The 18,873-nt window shown below is 45.5% G+C and overlaps 1 protein-coding gene across 1 annotated transcript in view; it reads left to right on the plus strand.

Moving 5' to 3' along the window:
• The first annotated feature begins 10,491 nt into the window (after nt 1-10,491).
• The window catches only part of CCDC92 (coiled-coil domain containing 92), an 85,818-nt gene continuing 77,436 nt past the window's right edge, over nt 10,492-18,873 (plus strand). Inside the window, exon 1 of the mRNA XM_075120030.1 lies at nt 10,492-10,538. Coding sequence (XP_074976131.1) covers nt 10,495-10,538 — 44 coding nt within the window. The 5' untranslated portion in view covers nt 10,492-10,494. The remainder of the gene's footprint in view (nt 10,539-18,873) is intronic.

The raw sequence follows: 18,873 nt of genomic DNA on the forward strand, positions 1-18,873 counted from the left end.
CAATCACCGTATAAATCACCGCTCTCGGGATCTGTGAGGTCTCCTTTGGTAAAAGGCGTCTAATGAGTTGCCAGAAATGCTGTATTCGAAGTGAAGAAAAATCTGTGTCCCATTATATCTTGAAATGGTATTTATTTCTCCTGTGCTCACTGGTACTATAAAATAGAGATGGGCCTGAGCCATAGAGCTCAGGTGTGGGTCTGGACACACTCAGGTGTGTTTAGAGATCAGGCTTTGTCTCAGTCCGTTAATCACAAGAAGGAGCCGCTCTTGACATTCAAATCTGGATTCCAGTTTCAGGGGTATCCGTAGTTGGGGTTCATCTCTAAAATATCAGGGCCAGATTGCAATACCTTCATTCACCCTGGGTAGTACATTGGCTTCAGTGGGACCATTTGTGGAGTGACGTACTACTCAAGGTGAGTAAGAGTACAGTAACTCCTCACTTAAGGTCCTCCCGCTTAATGTCGTTTCAAAGTTACGTCACTGCTCAATTAGGGAACATGCTCGTTTAAAGTTGTGCAATGCTCCCTTATAATGCGTTTGGCTGCCTGCTCTGTCCACTGCTTGTAAGATTTTGTGGAAGAGCAGCAACTTTACAAAGGACCATTGTACAAGTTCCTCTTCTCCACCTCTTCCCCCTCCCTCCCAGCGCTTCCCCCACCGCCAAACAGCTGTTTGGCAGTGCTTAGGACTTTCTGGGAGGGAGGGGCAGAAGCGGGGACGTGCTGCGTCTCCACTCCTCCCCCTCCCTCCCAGAAAGTCCTAAGCGCCGCCAAACAGCTGTTTGGCGGCGCTTAGGACTTTTGGTGGGGAGGGGGGAAGGAGTGGAGATGCAGCGTGCTCCAGAGAGAAGGTGGAGTGGGGGTGGGAAGAGGTGGGCCTGGAGCATCCCCCGGCAAAGTCAGCACCTGTTCTCCGGGTATGCTGCCACTGCTCCTGCAAAGGTGCTTCCTAGCGTCCTTGCCTGCAGCAGGCTGTGCCTGTGTGGGGTAAGCCAGGGGCACTTCCCAACCACAGTACAGTACAGTACTGTACAGTATATAAAGCCTTTTGTTTGCCCAAAAACAATTTCCTTGGAACCTAACCCCCGCATTTACATTAAATCTTATGGGAAAATTGGATTTGTTTAAGTGAAACAATGTTAAAGTTGCATTTTTCAGGAACATAACTACAACGTTAAGTGAGGAGTTACTGTATTGCAATCTCGCCCTCAATTGTACACCAGATGGAAGAGGGAGGTGGGGTTTTTTATCCCATGCTAAAAGAAAAGTACAAATTGGGGAGTGCAAATTTCATGGAAGGATTTTGTCCCTTTAACACAAGACTTCTAAGTGTCCATCTTCTTCCCCAGACCTCCCGTAATGCCCTCCATGCAGCAAAAAGGCTCCACTTTGCATCAGGAGAACATGTTCATTTCCACTCTCACAGCAACAGTAGCTCCTCCCATAAAGCAAACTAGTTCTTTCTCTTTCAGACATGAGTAGCACTAGCGGCTAGTTATCTCAGAACTTTGATCGGGCCTGTGGACCGCCCTGAACTAGAAGTGAACAGGCTTTGCCATAGTGTAGGGGCTGAACCCAAAAGCCAGCTCTCAACACGCCCAAAATCCGGATCCAGATTTGTGGGCCTTGTACACATCTAGTTTCCATGAGTCTGTGATTGGCTGAGCTCAGCTCAACTCAACTCAGCAACTCTTTGTTAAGTCTGAATATCATTAGTCTTTAAGCTCTCTGGACCAGGAACTGGTTCTCACACTGCATTTGTACAGTTCCTATCCCAAAGGGGCATATTTTTGCTGGGGGCGATTTTTCACTTTAGTCCTCTGGGTGGTCCTATAATACAACTGATAAACAGACATAAAATATCCCCTTCCACACTTTCTCTCACTCGGATGCTGCTTTCACACGGTGCAGCCTTTCCCATCAGTTCCCTATTTGGGGTTGGTAGAAGCAGTTTGAAGGAGAAATAACTCCTTACAGTTAACAACAACTTCTACTCCGTTAAAATGTCAGGACGCTTATAAAAACCCTGTGTGTATTACTTGTTCAAAGACTGTACGATGAAGCTGGTGAGGAGTTCGTAGTCAGAAAATGCTGATTTGTCAAAAAGAAACTTTTTCTTGTGGGGGATCATGCTAGAGTCAACAAAACTCTTGTTGAGAGGTTTCTCGGAATGTCTGGTGAGGCAGAGAAACACCCTAACCTATCCCCCTCCTCCCCCTCTGCTTTCCTGGAGTAGCCTACAGGCCATATACTCATGTGGGAGGCCCAGGTTCAAGCCCTTGGTAATTCAATGCCCTAATCACCATTTGATTTCATCCTCATGGGAAAATTTTTGAAATCTGTTTTGCAGGATAGGAGAAGCATTTCCCACCCAGCTCTACTGTACATACACCCACTAAGTATTCATGCTGAACTGGTCTTTTCCTAATCTCTGCGGGTGTAAAATACTGCTAAATCAGAGTGAGGACACAAAGTGCAGGGCAATGAAGACTCAGGCCCAAAAATTCTGGGGCCGATTTCAATAGAGCTCTAACCGCTTACTTATACCAGCTGAGGATCTGCCCCAAGGTCTATTTTCATCCAGCCTGCTTTTACCATCCCCGTTGTGGCTTTGATGCTGAGGAACTAAAATCACCTTTGCAATAATTCATTGCTTACAAAGATCAAATTGCCATGCATGTGAGTTTTAAAAGCCAGCCTGAAAAGTGTGGGCCACCACATTGTGCAGCTAAACAAATTAGTCATGATCCTAAATCCTGTTTCACTTGGTTCCAGTGGCATATAACTCTCCACCTTCAAGGCACATACTGTGGCTGGAAAAGAGACCTTCCATGTCAGGCAATCAAACCTCCTGTGAGCTTAGTTGCAAAGATGAAAATGCATCAGTTAGGAAGCAGACTTGAACTATACTGTGATGTTCACCAGGGTACAAACTGGACAACTGTGTCCCCTCTGTTCTCTAACTTGGAGTGCTTTTTATGCTGCTTTGCTGTGAGAGCAACCACTCCTGACCAGCTCACACACAGCCACCAGCATGTAAATTATCCCCAGTAATACTGCAGGAGTGCTTCAGTCAGCCAGCCTGCCACCCTTGAATTATACTGTAGAGTGACACCGAGAATTTCCCAGTCCCAGGCTTGTCCCCAGAAATGTTCGTCTTGTACTGCCCAGCTCTTTCCTTCTGAACAATACAAGGTCATAGAAAGCCCGTCATTTCATTCATAGAAAATGATATGCACAGACACTCGTATCTCAAATGCTTCAATCCAAACACACTGGCTTAGATAAAACAAGATAACAAGTTTATGAACTACAGAAAGATAGATTTTAAGTGATTACAAGTAATGAGGCATAAAAGTCAGAATTGGTTACTAAGAAATAAAAGGTAAAATGCAAACTAATACCAAACTTAACAAGCTAAATGAATTTAAAGCAAAAAGGTTTCTCTCACCATAGGCTTACAGCAGTCTGGCTGAATCCCTTCATCCAGGACCCCTTCCCCAGTTCAGTGATGCTTCTTTTGTCTTTCAAATGTTATTGATGCCGGGAGTAGAGATGAGGGGAAAGAGGTGATTTGGGGCCTCTTTGAGAATCATCTCTAGCTGGGGTTCAGGTGACAGCCAGACTGTTTACACAGGAACCCCCAGCTGTTCCATTGCCAAAATGTAAATTTCCCCCTCACACCCTTCTTCCTGTCAAAAAATGGCCGCTTAACCAAGCGATAGTCCATTTGATTATGCTGACACCTGGCTGAGGTGCTGACTAACTTTTTGTCTCCGAGGAACACATTTGGGCTCCTTCCCCAGATTTGGAATATGCCTTAGTAACATCATAAAGTAGAATCTTATAACTTTACATACAGTGTTGCCACACACATTTTATCAGGCCAGTAGTGATCAGCAAATTATGAGTTTTCAAATGATACCACACAAGACATACTTGGTACAAAATTTATTATAGTCTTGTAAAAGTGGTGAACATAGGATACAGACTGTCACATATGCCCTATGATGATGCAGGGTACAATGTTCCAGTCTGTCATGAAATTAAGTGAAGTACTGATACCAGAGTCCAAGATTATTCGTATTCCCAGGTAGGTAAGTGTGAACAATGAGTCATTCAGCTATCAGATGCACATGTGCTAATGTGTTCAGAGTGGATCTGGTACATGGGACCTAGGGAGTATTGTCTTGTGACTAGGGCACCAGATTGGAAGTCGGGAGTTCTGGGTTCTATTTCCAGCTCTGTTTCAATTTTGAGAAATTGGCATTTTCCAAGGGAAGAACATTCTGTCAGAAAACTTCTAACCAGCCTGTTAGAGAGTCTGGAGATGCATTAAAACTGGAACCAAACTCTGCACCTCATGGGGTTTTCTCATCACTTATGGAGGGGAACTAAACACCTATACCCAGCTTCTCAGCCTGTGTAAATCAGTGTCAGTCCATAGACACCAGCTGGCAGTCTGGCTCCAAATTCCTAGTTCATCTTACCTTGATGCCCTTAATAGCCATCCCAGGACCACCTCCATCTTTCAGCAATCACGTAAGTGTCATGGGAAATGCTTCTCCAAATTAGGGAAGCACGGTGCAGAAGCAAATCTAATTTTAATCCTACATTTTTGGAACTCCCTATTCTACACTAAAGATTAGGAGTTAAGCTGTTCTTTGTAGCTGGGATCCCAAAGAATAAAAGTCTGAGTTCATGGCTTAAATTTCCTCATCCCGACAAGTCCTAGTAATAACAAAGCTAAAAGTAAATAGCCTCTACCTCTAGTTACCTGGGTGCAGCACCTTGATTTTTCTGGAGCTTAGCTCTTCAGTACTGAGATGCTTTCTATTCAGAAAGTCACCACTGATCTCCGTCCCTAGCTGCATGTTTAGATGTCCGTTGCAGAAAGTTAGGCACTCATCTTGGGTATCCACTGAAAAGAGCTGGATTCTTGTGCCACAGCTCATGAAATCCTGCTAGGCCCCCTTGGCGGAGAATCTGGTGTCATATCATGCACTTTGTATGAAATCAGCACATTTAATGAGCTGATGGGTCCTGTCTATAGCAGATTTATTACCTGATGAGGGGAACATAGCAAGCAACCAGCAAATATAGGTGCAATCACAGATGAAAACAAACAACTTAGTGGGTTCATGTTGATGGTATAATACTCCACCAATACTAACCTAATGAAGCTTGACTGCAATTCTTTCTTCTCTGCAATGAATTTAAAGAATGTATCACTTCATTTTTGCATATCCAGTATAGTAACCCTACTGTACTTGGTCAGGTTACTTCATCCTGACTCTGACTCCTTTAATGCCCTCAAATTATATTCTTCTCTAAGGAAAAGCCACCTACTCTTCCAATCAGATGCTACATTTACTTTTTAAAAGGGGATCATTGTACGAAGTCCTGCTTCTGTTTTAAATTACCTCCCTCATCCATGGTGCCAATTCTGCCACGTACAAATGAGCTCCTTTCTGCTATAAGTGCACAAATAGTTTTTTTAAATTCCACTGGTAGAGATTTGGCAATAAGAGCTCTTCTGCTTTTGGGATTTTTACATAGTTTTAAGTAGCAACAGTGGTCATATCTACTGAAAATCTCTTGCCTTGTTGGAGGGAAAGCCCAAAGTTCAGATGGGCTGAATAGCTTTGCAAGGACAATATGCACCAAGTGTAGGGAAGGAAGCAGTGGGCCAACTGCAGGCAGGCTTGCACTGTAAAGTCTTTCTCAGCCCAATAGTACAGCTGATCCAATGGACAGGGCAGTGCCCCGGGAGACATGGGTTCCAGTCCTGGCTCAACCACTGACAATTTCTGCCACAGTCTCAATCTATAAAATAGGGATGATGATGCTTCCTCACTTTTGCGAACACTTGAGCTATGATTACGTGCTGAGTGTTACAGCTGGGCTTTTATGGAACGCCAATGTGTGGGGCCTCCTTAAATTAAACACAAAATAGCTCAACAGAAGTTCAAGCACATAGAAATGATTGAGCCCTCAGGTGTGTTTGTGGGTTAAAGGACAAACTGGCCATGCAGCCAAGTTCTGTCACCTTCGGCAAAGAAACTTTGGCCCTTGCTCCCCATCCCAGCAAATAACCTGGGAGAGCAATTTGCTACAATTAACAACAGGTGGGTCCAAGCTGCACAGTTAGGAGCTAAATCCAATTCTAACTCTCCTTCCCACCCTCAGAGTAGATCTGGGCTTCTGGCTGAGTCCATTGTAGAAATAAAGGTCTGGCACCACGTTCCCTTCTGGATCCAGCCTTCTCCAGAGTGCACGAGTGTGTCTTGGCTTGAGGCTTTTCGTGCAGATCTCTCTAGCCAAAATCTATTTCATATTATATATTAAATATTTGAATTATCAGAACATCTGGGAATGGCCGTCATGGGCCAGGGCCCCCCTGGGCCAGATGCAGGACAAACAGAAGAAAAAGACAGTCCCTGCCCCAAAAGCTGACAGCCTGACATGAAGCAAATTACCTCAGAAGTAAACTCTTTCACGCAGCAACAGGCTTTTAGTTCTGCGTTTGTGCAGCACCTAGCACATTGGGCACCTAGGTGATATGCAACCCAGAGGACGATGATTCTCCATAATAACCAGCTACGTACAATGCTTCTGATGTCCCTCTAGCTAAAAAGAAACTTTGGTCAAGATGACTGGAGCTGAGTGGCAGACTTCACAATGGCTACGTCTATACTTGGAGCTAGGGGTGTGGTTCCCAGCTTGCACAGGCACGTTTGACCTCGCTGTCCTCAAGCTAGTGTGCTACAGTAGTGTAGCCATGGTAGCATGGGCAACGGGGAGCAATGGCATGGGCTCGCCGCCCCCAGTACAAACCCACCTGGACCCTGGGGATGTGTATTCCATACCGCTGCCTGTTCTACCATGGCTACCCCAATGTTTTTAGCACACTAGCTCTCAGTGTGTCTATGCACACTGGGAACCGCCCCTAGCTCCCAGGGGAGCCGTAGCAAAACTAGCAACCAGGTTGCCTAAGCAAATCGTATTTTATGTTCGTAACAATTACAGTGATTTGCTTAATGCTCCATTAGCAAAGCTACTCTCTAAAAAAACCTGGTCTGACTCTTTTAAAAATCAGAAATCCCTGGATTACAGAAGGCATTAGTGCAGAGGCTGGGTTTTCCTTCTCTAGCTAAACCAGCTGTGCTTGTATATACCCTTACTAATCTCTAGTAGAGAAATGTTTTTATGCCGCTAGCTGCACCTGCTACATCTATTATGTGGATTACTCTCATTTGGGTTTGAAGCTAGTTGAGAAGATATTCTGAGTACAGAATGGTAATTTTTGGCCCGTTTCTCTAATGTTGTAGATACAAGCAGCCTTATCTTTAGCATCAGCCAGGCAGTTAGTTCTTCTTTCACATGCTTTTCCCCCTTATTAAATACTTTTTTTTACTGTGAATGCCCAGTGAGGAAATCCACTTCTCTATTGAGGCATGGCCTTCTGTGTCCTTCAAACAGTAACCCAGCACTGGTGTGGCGTGCAGGATCTTGCTGTATAGCTTTGCAGATGCAAACGTCTGACCATGTAGGAAACTTTCAGGGATGTAGAAACTCATTTCCTTCCTCTTGCTATGTTGATTTGACATGTCCAGCACACTGGACCCCACAGCTGCATTACTCCTCATACGTGGTGTGTTGTAGCCTCTTTGAACGTGCCCAGTGGATCTAAATCTGTGCACAGGATTTTAAAAATGCCCATGTGCATCTTAATGCCATGCTGAAATGGGCAACAGGCACTCCACATTCTCTAATGCTGACTTTGACTTTCACCTATGCCTCATCCTTGACCTTACTCAAGGCAGTGGGTAGTTCAGTCTTCATAATTCATTTAGTCCCTGGTGTGTCTGACTTTGCTTCCAATCTGTTCCAGTTTCTGTACCCATGGACACTGGGAAGTGGGAACTGGACAGATGCCACTAAACTTCTTTATCTTAGGCCACGGAGCAGCCACATGATCTCATGATGGGCTGAACTTGAATCAGTGACTTAGAAGCAATTGGTTTTACAGTCCCCTGAAACAGCCAGTCAACCCTTGATTGTGCTGCAACTAATTTTGGGGCTACTTTCTTCAGCCACTCTCTGAAATGCTCTAATATCTCTGAACTCTTAAAACTGCTATTTTTAAACCCTCCCCTTGGCTCTGCTTTCCTCCTTGTGATTCAAACAGTGTTCTTTTCAGAACTAGGCACCAGGGCCCTGTGGTTTCCTGGTACTTGGAACATAAAATCTCCTAATTCTTCTCTCACAGCTAGCTTCAGAGGCAATTGCGTGATTGATATTTTCCATCGCTGCATTAATGGTCATGGTGCAGTAGTTTTAATCTGTTTCTGCTCCACTTTTTATTTTAAATAATCTGCCTTAAATTTTCTCAGCCCTTCGAGTCACACAAAGTGAATGTTGTGTGTTTTAATCTTACCTTGTAACCTAAACTCGGGGGGCTTTGGAGGCTTTCCTATGGCAGAGCTTTCTGAATTCTGAGACGTCTGGGGACGTGGCTGATATTGCGTGATGTTTGTGTTCTGTGTTTTAATGAGCTTAGCAAATACACGGTTAGACAGCTGCATTCAGCTACAGGGCCAGATTCTGATCTTATGCCAGCTACATCAGTGTCAGTGAAAAAGGATTTATGTTACATTAGCTCCTAGAGGCTCCAACTAAGGTCCCAGCTGGGCTAGGTGCTGCACAGACATTAATGAGAGATGGTCCCCGCCCCAAAGAACTTAGTCAAATGAGATAGACAAAGGGTGGGAGGGGAGCAGAGGCAGAGAGAGAGGAAGTGACTTGCCCTTCATGCAGCAGGTCAGTGCCAGGGCCAGGAATAAAGCCCAGGTTTTGGTGCAGTATCCATTAAACTAGACTTCCTCCCATATCAGCACCGTCTCTGTATTGGAATCTTTTCTGGTGTAGCAGATTTGATAGTGGCTCTCGATTACAGACAGTGACCAAAACAAGGTGGGGGGGGGGGGGGGGAAAGTAGAGAGAAGCTGTAGCTGCTAAGCCCCAGATAAAAACTGTCCCAGAATTCCTGGGGAACTTGGAGCGGGGGGGTTGGTTCCAGCTCTATCTATATGAAGAGGTGGGGAAAATCTTCAAATACCACAGGCCTGGTTTGCTCTGACTGCTCATGACTGTCCACTAGCTACCAGTGCAGGCCCAGTCTGAAACACCCAGCTAACATCTCTGCCTCCATTTCAGCCTTCCTGTGCAATGTATGCAGTCTCTAAATAATCAGTTTCTCTAGTTCAAGCAAAATAAAGTTGCCCCCGCTGAAGGCCTTGTTGGCAGCTTCCCCAGAGCCTGCACCTAACTTATGTATAATCGAGCAGACAGTAACCACTTCTAATATATGACTGTACCCCTCCATCGATACCGAGGGTTGCATCCTGGGATCTGTAGCTCTCTCTCCAGGCCAAATTTTTGTTTTAAGGAGTTCAGCAACTGCAAGCTACTTTAGAGGGTGCAGGGAGGCCCCCACAGGCCAAAGCTGAAGCAAAATGTTAAGAAACTTGTTTGTTTGGCTTTGCTGGTCCTTGGCTCTGGCTGGGGAGAGGGGAGAGGAGCATCAGAGCTCGCTTCCTGGGAGACTCCCTCTGATTTACTGCACGCCGTCTCCTTCCTTCTGTCTCCTTCCTTCGCTTGGTTTATTCCCTATGGCTCTTAACCCTTAGAGCTCTGGAGAAGAGTATGTCCTGTACTTCATCCTCCAGTCTTCAGCTCTGTTAAAATACTGCTCCCGGCCCCTTCCATCCCCCAGTGCAAGACCCCCTCCAGAGTTCTCCGCCAATCACTTGGGTAACCCATCGCACCACAGGAGCACGACCGAGTCACATTCTCTCTTGTCCACCCATCCCATGTCCCTGGATGGAGCTAATCTGGACTCCATGCTGGTTCCCCTCCACCTTTAACCTCTCCTCCTGTGTCGTTTCACCTCAGCTGGCTTCCAGCCCAACGAAGGACCTGGGCATTGGAAGCAGTGAGACGTGTGGCCCATCACCAGCACAGGCCAGGGGAAGACGGCAGGTTCCTGGTGAGGCAGGGAAACTGAGCTGGCTAGGTCTTGCTGCATCCTAGAGTCCTGACCTGGGAGTGTCTCCTAGCACCTCCTTTCAAACACCCTGGAAATTAGTTTGGTCCTTGGTGACCTCCACCTGGAATGGAGCTGGTTTCCCCATAGTTAAACGTCTATCAACACGCTGCTGAGACTTTCTCTTTACACATCAGTAATAATTCTGTTGTCCTTATAAATTATTTTTCATTCAACCCGCCTTGGAAAAAGATGGACATGCTCTAGCCTGAACACCCCAACAGTCTGTATTTGCTTCATTCCTTACATGTTCCAACATATTCTGTTTCCTCTTTGATTTTAAAACAATGCGTCTTCGTAATTGTCTTCTGGCTTGGGGGAGTGTTTTTCTTCTTTTCACCTCTTTGTTTTTGCCTCCTCAGGAGAATCACTGTTTAACTAATGATCCATGGACTTCCTACCAAAGCCATCACACACAACATCTGGTAAGTCACTCACCTTTTTATAAACTCAGTCTCTGCTACATCTGTTTGTGGGTGGAGATTGGCATTTTGGTTACAAGGGTAATGAATTCTGGCCTACATCCTGACAACTCCTCTAAAAACGCTCACTCCAACCCTCGGTAAAATCTAACACCACACATAACAGTGCAACTAATCCATACCTGCCTAGGATTTTGTACTTGTCACTTTGCTGCAACATCTGTCAACTCTGATCTCCAGCATGTCAGCAGGGATAGAACCTAGATGTTCCCTGCCTTCCCCCAACTCTAAAACCACAGGCCTCTCTACCGCTTGCGCTACAGAAGAATCTGTCAGTTGTTAGAAGTAAAGAGCCTATGAAACAGTTTGAAAGTTTCCATTTCATCGTGAAGATGGCAGTAGTAGGTGAATGCAGAGGCATAGTCTAATCTCTGTCATGAACAGCGAGGCATCAGGGTCAGATCCTACCAATTTAGGATAACCTTGGTTAAATTCTCTTGAACAGCCACCACCTGCATGTTAGTTCAGTGGGGTTGTTTGGTTTACAGCCTGAATATTGCCTTGGTTGCAGGATAGTGAGCCAGAGTTACTGAACCTCAGAGTTGCTGGACTGAGTACAGTCCAGGTCAGAAGGGAGCAAACAGTGCTACTGTGTAATAGCTGCTTGGTGGCTCAGTTGAATTTGGCCAGTGGATCTCTTAGCTGGTGGAACTCTTAGCAAAAGCTCGGGTTGTCCACATCCGGAAAGGCCACTGCTGCTACTGTCAGAACTGGGTCCTTTGTTGGCATGCTCTGCGGGGAAGCAAAAGGATAATCATGCTTTGGAGAGTGAGCCACCTGTTTACACCCTAGAGATGCCTGCAGGTTACAGTTGGGATGGGAGCAGGGGATAGTTTGCAACACCACTGCTTAGGCTGCACCTGTTCTGTAGAGAACAGAGGACTTCAATCTCCAGGGCTGTCAGTATAGCATTTTCACGAGTGCAAAATTCACCACCCCTTTTTTAAGAGTGTATTTCAGTATTGCCAGACACAATCTCTCCTTTGGTTTCTTTATGGATAGAGTGGCCACCCTGTGGTGAAAATACAACTGTTTGGATGTTATTTTTATGGGAATTTCCTGTCGTTCTGAAGTCAGATGGCCATCTTAAAAGTTCAGATATCACTTCCAACCTTGGTGCCCAAGAGCATGGGTTTGGGTACCTTTATGTGCTGCAAGATGCACCTGTTTTCCCAAATTCCCAAGGGAGTTTTTTGGGATGAGGGTGGAGTGGGGTGGTGTGGAGCTGGGATCTCAGATATAAGTTGTTATGGTATATAGTATGTAGGCTGCATAGAAGTCAGGACATATTAGCTCTGTGTATCTATCACCAAGGCCGTGTAAGTACTTAGACAGCTGCACATTGGGACATGTTTGCTCTTAGCCATCTTGCTCAATGTTTTCCTTCAGCTTCAAACAGTCCCACACAGAAATAACTCTGGTGCATAGTGTTTTGCATTTCTACAGGGCTTTTCATCTGAAGCTCTGTCAATATAGAGGAAGGTGTCTTGGTTGTGTCCACAGTATCCTTGATAGAGAGGCGGGAAACCTGAGTCCCAAAGAGATTAAATGAGTCAGTAGCAAAGACAGAACTTGCTCCAACTTCATTCTGTCCTAGTTATATTTTCATCACTGTTTTATATCTGCGATTCACTTCTCTGGGGTCTCTCAGCAAAAGTCACTTGACCGAGAGTTTGGTCCTAATAAAAGCAACCCATACATTGTTGTTCATTGCCCGCCTTAATTCATGAACCCACTGGAATTTCTCATTGCAGCTTAATTGGGTTAAGTAGTTTGTAATGCAATTCTCTAGCAGTCTTAACCCTATTCCCAGGTGGCAGGTATGGTTTCCAAAGTATAGCCTATTATATATACATTCTGGCAACTCCAAGAAGACAATCCAGATTTGTATTTACTGATATCCTTTTATAAGCGTGCGTTGCATATTTGAAGACAGCCGTTTTCTCCCTACCCTCGCCCCTTTTGGAGTCAGGTGAATATTTAGAGAAGTACGGTATTGAAATGGTATTTTACAGCAGTATTGACATAAATTTCTTACGCATGTTGTTTTAATAAATTGGCCCTTCTAATGCTTGTGAACAATTCCCAGGCTCATAAGTAATTTAAGATGAAAATGGGGAACAGAGTGGAAAAATGAATGGAGACACTGACACAAAACAGTATCTGGAGCAGTGTCTCCTCTTTCATAACAAACCGGAACACATCAAAATAAGGACCTGCGCTCCTGCTCCCACTCAAGCTGGGGATATAACTCTCACTGGGAGGAATGCTGAGAGGATAACCTTTTGGTTTATTGCAAATCCCGAAAAATCAAAAAATCTTTGTTTCGGGTCAAACCAAAAATACAATTTGTCAAAACTTTCAGTAAGTCAGAAAGTAAAAAGAAATTTTGTTTTGATTTTGAATAATTTTGAATATTTGAATTTTTTGTAAATTAAAGGAAAACTTGGCATGAAAAGTCACTTGGAATCAAACCATTTTGATTTTCTCAGGGGTTTTTTAACAGAAATAATTTGAAATAGATACAAATTTATAAAATGACTTTGTGATGCCAAATCTGCTTTATCAACTTACTTACCTATTTATTTTAAAGGTTAACCCCATTTAAAGTGGGAGCAGGGTTGGGTGCTAGAACAGACTCAGCCAACCTTCTATCTGGGTTGTAGGCAATACCACTGAAAGCCGTGAATCCATTATTCGGGGTCCCTTGGGCTTCTTGAACATTGAAACCAGACCCATATATCTTGCTGAATCAGAGCCTGGTTCACTGGGAGCTGTGCCTGAGTGATGGTTAATTAGTTAAGGTGTGTGTAGAGTTTTGAAAAATATCAAATGCTAACACTATGTACCTGCAAAGTATGATTAACTTGGATAAATTCACCCTTAATATACTAAAAGTCTTCCCCTTAAAGGGATTGCCTGTGGAATAAATCAGGTTTCTTATATTATCCTTACGAATTTACCAATGTCAAGTGCTTCTGAATTTTCAGCTGCCTCCTGAAAAACGGGAACAGAACAGTGTGGTGGATTTTCCATCACTTGAACTCTTTTAGATCAAGATTGGATGTCTTTCTAGAACAGGTGCTCTAGTTCAGACAGAAGTTACCAGCATGATGCAGGAATTACTGGATGAAATTCCAGGATCTATGTTATGCAGGAAGTCAGACTAGCTGATCATAGTGGTCCCTTCTCATCCTAAAATCTATGAAATTAGATGGCTATGCTGAATAGATACAGGCCTGAAACAGAGCTGGTCTGTTCCATTGTCCAAGCTGCATGAAATTCGAATAATAAACACAACTGACAAAAAGCAAATTAGATTTTTAAAAACCTTCTGCTTAATTTTTAATTCCTTCTAGGTCAGTATTGAAAGCTTAGTGCGCTCAGTTCCAAACTATTGGTTTGGGTTTGTTTCTGTACATTCTCTCACCATCCCAACTGAGCAAACATGAGAAGTATTAGCCAAGAAGTTTTTTTCCTTGAGAAGTTATGAGGAACTGAAAAGATACTATGACAACGTGTAACATGTTTACAGATGGAGGAGCCAATTCAGAAACATTCAGGAAGCCCCTTTCTTCCAGATCATTGTCTAGTGTGAGAACCGAATCTATCTGAAGGTTCTAAAATTGTTGGTTACTTTGTTTTTTTTTCATTTACACTGGACATGGAGGTGAGCTGTGAAGTCTGGATCCAGCTACAAATATCCCCAGGTCTTCAGTTCAATGAAGTCTAGATCCAGTGTTTTCAACTGGACCCATATCTAATTGTCATTCTTTCTGTACTTCTGGGTTCTGTCTAAGAGCAGAATTGGAAGTGCCAAAATACCTCAGGAAATACAATGCTGGCAGTTGTATTTCTAACTTGTTCAGAAACAGATGACTAAATATATTTATTCCTAAAATTTCTAGTCAAATTCTGTAGAATCAAGTTGTTTGGATAAGTTTTGGCAAAAGCATCTAAGCATATGGTGGCTTGTCAGGACTGTATCTGAACTCTGAACCCATTGCTTCTGGGAATGCCATGGTGACTTACTACTGGCATGTTGTCCATGGCACCCATTCTCTATGCATTCAACATGCAAATACTTTTCATTTAACCTTAGGCACAAACTGCGTAGACTAAATGATTCAACTTGATGTGGGGGAAACGAGAGGCCCATTTATTAATCAGCTCCACTCAAGGTTGGCCCATCTGCCCCTCTGTAGATGGAGATAGACGGTGGATGAGCCAGACCAAATGGTGCTGTGTCTGTGACCCTTTGTGCTAGGTTGCAACACCCAAAGCAGGGAGGCTGACCCAGTCCTGTGGGATGGGACCTACTGCTGGAGGGTGAATGAGGAGTGGGCTTGCTCTTCGAGCCCTTTCCTCCAGGCCTCAGCTTTCAGCACTCCTGTGATGGGGGGTACTGGCCCAGCCAGAGCTGAATTTGGGCCAAGTGGGCCCAATCAGCCCATTAGGCTGCAATCTGGGAGGATTAAGCCTGGGAGGAAATCCCTAATTAGGGGAAGCTCACCTGTGTGGGAACAGGCAGGGCTTGTATGAAGACAGGAAATTGGAAGCAGAGGAGGCTGCAGGGAGGTAGTCTGCAGTCAGTCTTTGGGAGAAGGGAGGTGTATTTGGGGGGCTATAAGGACAAGTAGCCCACTCCTGGGAGGAGGGAGCTGTGAGGCTGGCAAACCCAGAGGAATGAGGAGGGCTAAGAGGTAAGGAAAAGGCTCAGGGAAAGGCTGCAAGGTGCAGGTGGCAACCACACCTTGGCTGCTGTTTAGAGGGCCCCTGAGCCAGAACCCAGAGTACAGGATGGGCCCAGGTTCCCCTGCCAGCCACTGAGGAAGTGGCACCTGGGGCAGTGAATAGGAGGACTGCCTGAGACTACTGGTGAGCAGGAACTTTGATACACAAACGCCACCCCCCCACACCCCACACCCCCCACCCCTCCACACACACACACATGAACGGGGAACCACACTGTGACCTGGCCGGAGAGCCAGGTCACAAGGGGAGGCTGCAGTTCATGGAGTAAGAAAGGAGCTGCAGGCCAAGAGAGTGGCGGAGTGTAACCACTGGAAGGGGCATGGGCCTGGCAGAGCTAATCCCCAGAATGGCCAGGAGGAGGCGCCATCCAGTGGTGAGTGGAGCACCCCATCAGAACCTCCACTATACTCTTGCATACATTCACGTAGCAAAAAATACATTATTTGGTGACCTTTCTGTGACTTATTTTTTCTCTCACACCTCTGCCCTGAAATGCACTAAAAAAGTCTGTGCCAAAACCGTAGCCTTAATTATGCTCTCGTTAAGGCCCTGATTCAGACAGGTAGTTAAAGTAGGTGCCTAACTTTCAGAATGTGAGGCAAGTGCTGTCTTGAATAGAGTCCTGGATCTAAAGGAGCTCTCGCGGTTAGGAAGCTTTGGAATGTTCAGGGACTTACTCACAGACAATAATTGTATTTAAACTGCCTCATCGGTTTGCACTACGCTGCCCTAGAGAGTATGAACAAACAGAAGAAATTCTTCCTCGAAGCTTTTTAACTTCATAGCGGCTTTTCAGCATTCAGTACCCAGAGGTAAAGGGTCATGTGCATTTGCAGGCACCAGATACGCGGTTGCTTTTTAACTTGACAGTAGCAGCTGGGGGAATGAAGTTAAAATGCAATTTTTCTCAGTCAAATGGCAAGGCCTAGAAAAACACATGTGGGCTGTGTGCCCTGAGCCAAGATCAACGTCACGAAACCTAAAAGACCAGTTCTACAACAACTAGGGAAAAAATGAGCCCGTCAGTGTCATGATGGATGGGAGTAAGGAACCAGCTCGAGAGTATTCAAACAAAAAAAAAAATTTTGCAAGGCAAAATGTTAACATTCTGCTGCCATTATTTTGTTATGGGTAGGAAATTATTTCAACAAGCAGCTGAAAGATATTTACATACCAGCCGCTCTCTGAAATACAATGAGAACAGAGGCCTTATTTCTCTGAACTAAGTCTGCATTCATTTTAGGATCAGAATCACCCTTCTGTCAAAACCTTGCCATGTGCTTGCTCTAATTCTTGTCTCTCTCCTGTCTGGGAGAAAATTTTGATTTTGTAGCACTTGTTCGAATTTGTCAGGAAAACGAAAATGAAATATTTTTGTTTGGGCCAGTTTGACCTGAATCAGAATATTGAGGATGTTGAACTAACCTAAAATGTTTTTAGGGTCCATTCAAAATTAAATTGCGTTTCTGTGTTGTGGCATATCGCTTCATGGGAGTCATAGTTCAGATCTCCTTTCTCTCCTATGGGCTGGAATCCCTAGCCAGACCTCTCCCATGATGCAATGTAGTCTTCCCTCTGACAGAGTGATGTGGTGCATATTTGGGAGTCACAGGACTGCAGGTGCCTGATGGGAGATGTAGGCCAGCAAGGGAGCCTGGCCCATAGGGGAGAATGAAAGAATCGGGCACCCAAACTACAAGTCCCATGAAACAATGCACCTTAACAGAGAAATTCAGTTTAATGTTGAACTGACTTGAAATATTTTAGGTCAGTTCAATATACCAAAACAACATATTTCTCACCATGTGAAAAACACCTGACCTAGCAGCATCCCCTGGGCTGATGTTGCAGTTTGACATGTGCAGAGTTCCCCCGGGAGGGAGCTGGAGTGCGGGGTGTGCAAGGACTGCAGGATAGCCCCTGTCTGCATTGTCAGCAGCTGGTAACCAGTGATGAAATAACCTGTGTGTGTTTGTTCCTTTTACCACATTTGTTAAACTCCTATGACTCAAGGACTATGTAGAGGAGGAACCAGGCTCCAAGGATTTAGTCCTTGTTTTTATAGTACAAGCTGGATCACTTAGTGCTCTGCAGCTTTTTAGGGTGATTTTTCCCTGACTTTGGCACTGTGTAAGTGCTTACGTTTCAGGGTCCACCTCTGCTGCCAGGGGATACAGCCTGGGCCAAACTCATGAGCTTTATTTACAAAAGACTAATATTTGAACTAAGCTCAGGCATCCTCAGCCAGCTACCTCCTCAGCTCTCTCGCCAGCAGCTTCCTCTCTTCCCTTCCTTTAATGATGAGCTTGGCTTCCAGCCTCTGTTCTGGCTTCCTGTACTGGGTCTGTGGGCCCCCCATTCATGTGTGTGAGTATGTTCTGTCTCAGAGGAGCTGGGAGCAGTGTGTGCTGGATTGCTTTGCTCCAGCAAAGGATAATAGGGCATGAGCACAAGTTGGGGAGATAAGTATCGGAGAACGTGAGTCAATCATTAAGGGCTTGGTTGTGCCTTTTAGCCTGGGGGTGGCACGGAGCTGCACTGTCCTAGAGGGAACAATGGTAGCCAGGCTGCCTCACAGAGCTCCCAGGCACCTTGGCTGCTGTATCTTTGGCCCAGCCAGTCAGATTCACTGGCCAGTGTGGGGACAGGGCCCTGGCCACGCCCCTTTCCCACCCCCTTTGTGTGCTCAGGGAAGTGTGGCTGGAGCAGACCCTATACTTCTGGGCCTGGCATTCTGCCTAGAACCTCTCTGGGTTGTGCAAGGAGGGGAGGGCTCTGCACAAGGGCCACTCAGAGTCTTGTCTTGGAGGTAGGAGGGGGAACCTAGAGCATTAGGTGAAAGCATCTAAGCCATTGGTTCCCAGTCACCAGTACACTGAGCATTACTTTCCAAGGCTTTCCAGGGCACCTGTAACGCTCTGTGTACTGGTGACTGGGAACCAATGACTTACCTGCTCTTACTTGTGAGGAGTTCAAGTCGGGCACAGTGTGCAGGTTTTCAATGGCCTGCACAGCCCCCTGAGTGGGGCAAAAGGGGAATGAACCCAAAGAAACCCGTTGCCCCCGGTGACAGGTCTGCCTTCTCCCTTTTAGATGCCATCAGCCTGCAGTGGTACAGCCTGAGGGCTGCAGAGGATGGGACCCTGTGTGCACTGGCCATAGCTGAGATCATGTCCCAGAGACAGACTGTCCATCCAGGAGCTAAGGGAGGGAAGGAGGAGGGATGGCCGTAACTCACAATCTGGGAGGCTTGCAGTGAAAGTGCTGAGGAGGACTGGGGTGCTGAGGAAGTTTCTTCTCCTCCTCCAAGATTGCTGTGGTCAGTTCCCCAGCTGCGCTTGCGCTCTCGCTCTCTGTTCTGATCACATCATCCTTCCACCAGCTGGATTTGTTTGGCAAACTCTGATCTGACCCACAAAACCTCCTTATCGCATCATCCTGCATATCTTGCGCTTCTTGCAAGTCTTTAAGATTTGGCCCCGTGTATACAGAGCTCCCCTGAAATGCCCCCTTCTCTGCCATG

The sequence above is a fragment of the Caretta caretta genome, chromosome 15 (assembly GCF_965140235.1).
Source record: "Caretta caretta isolate rCarCar2 chromosome 15, rCarCar1.hap1, whole genome shotgun sequence".
Classification (NCBI taxonomy): Eukaryota; Metazoa; Chordata; order Testudines; family Cheloniidae; genus Caretta; species Caretta caretta.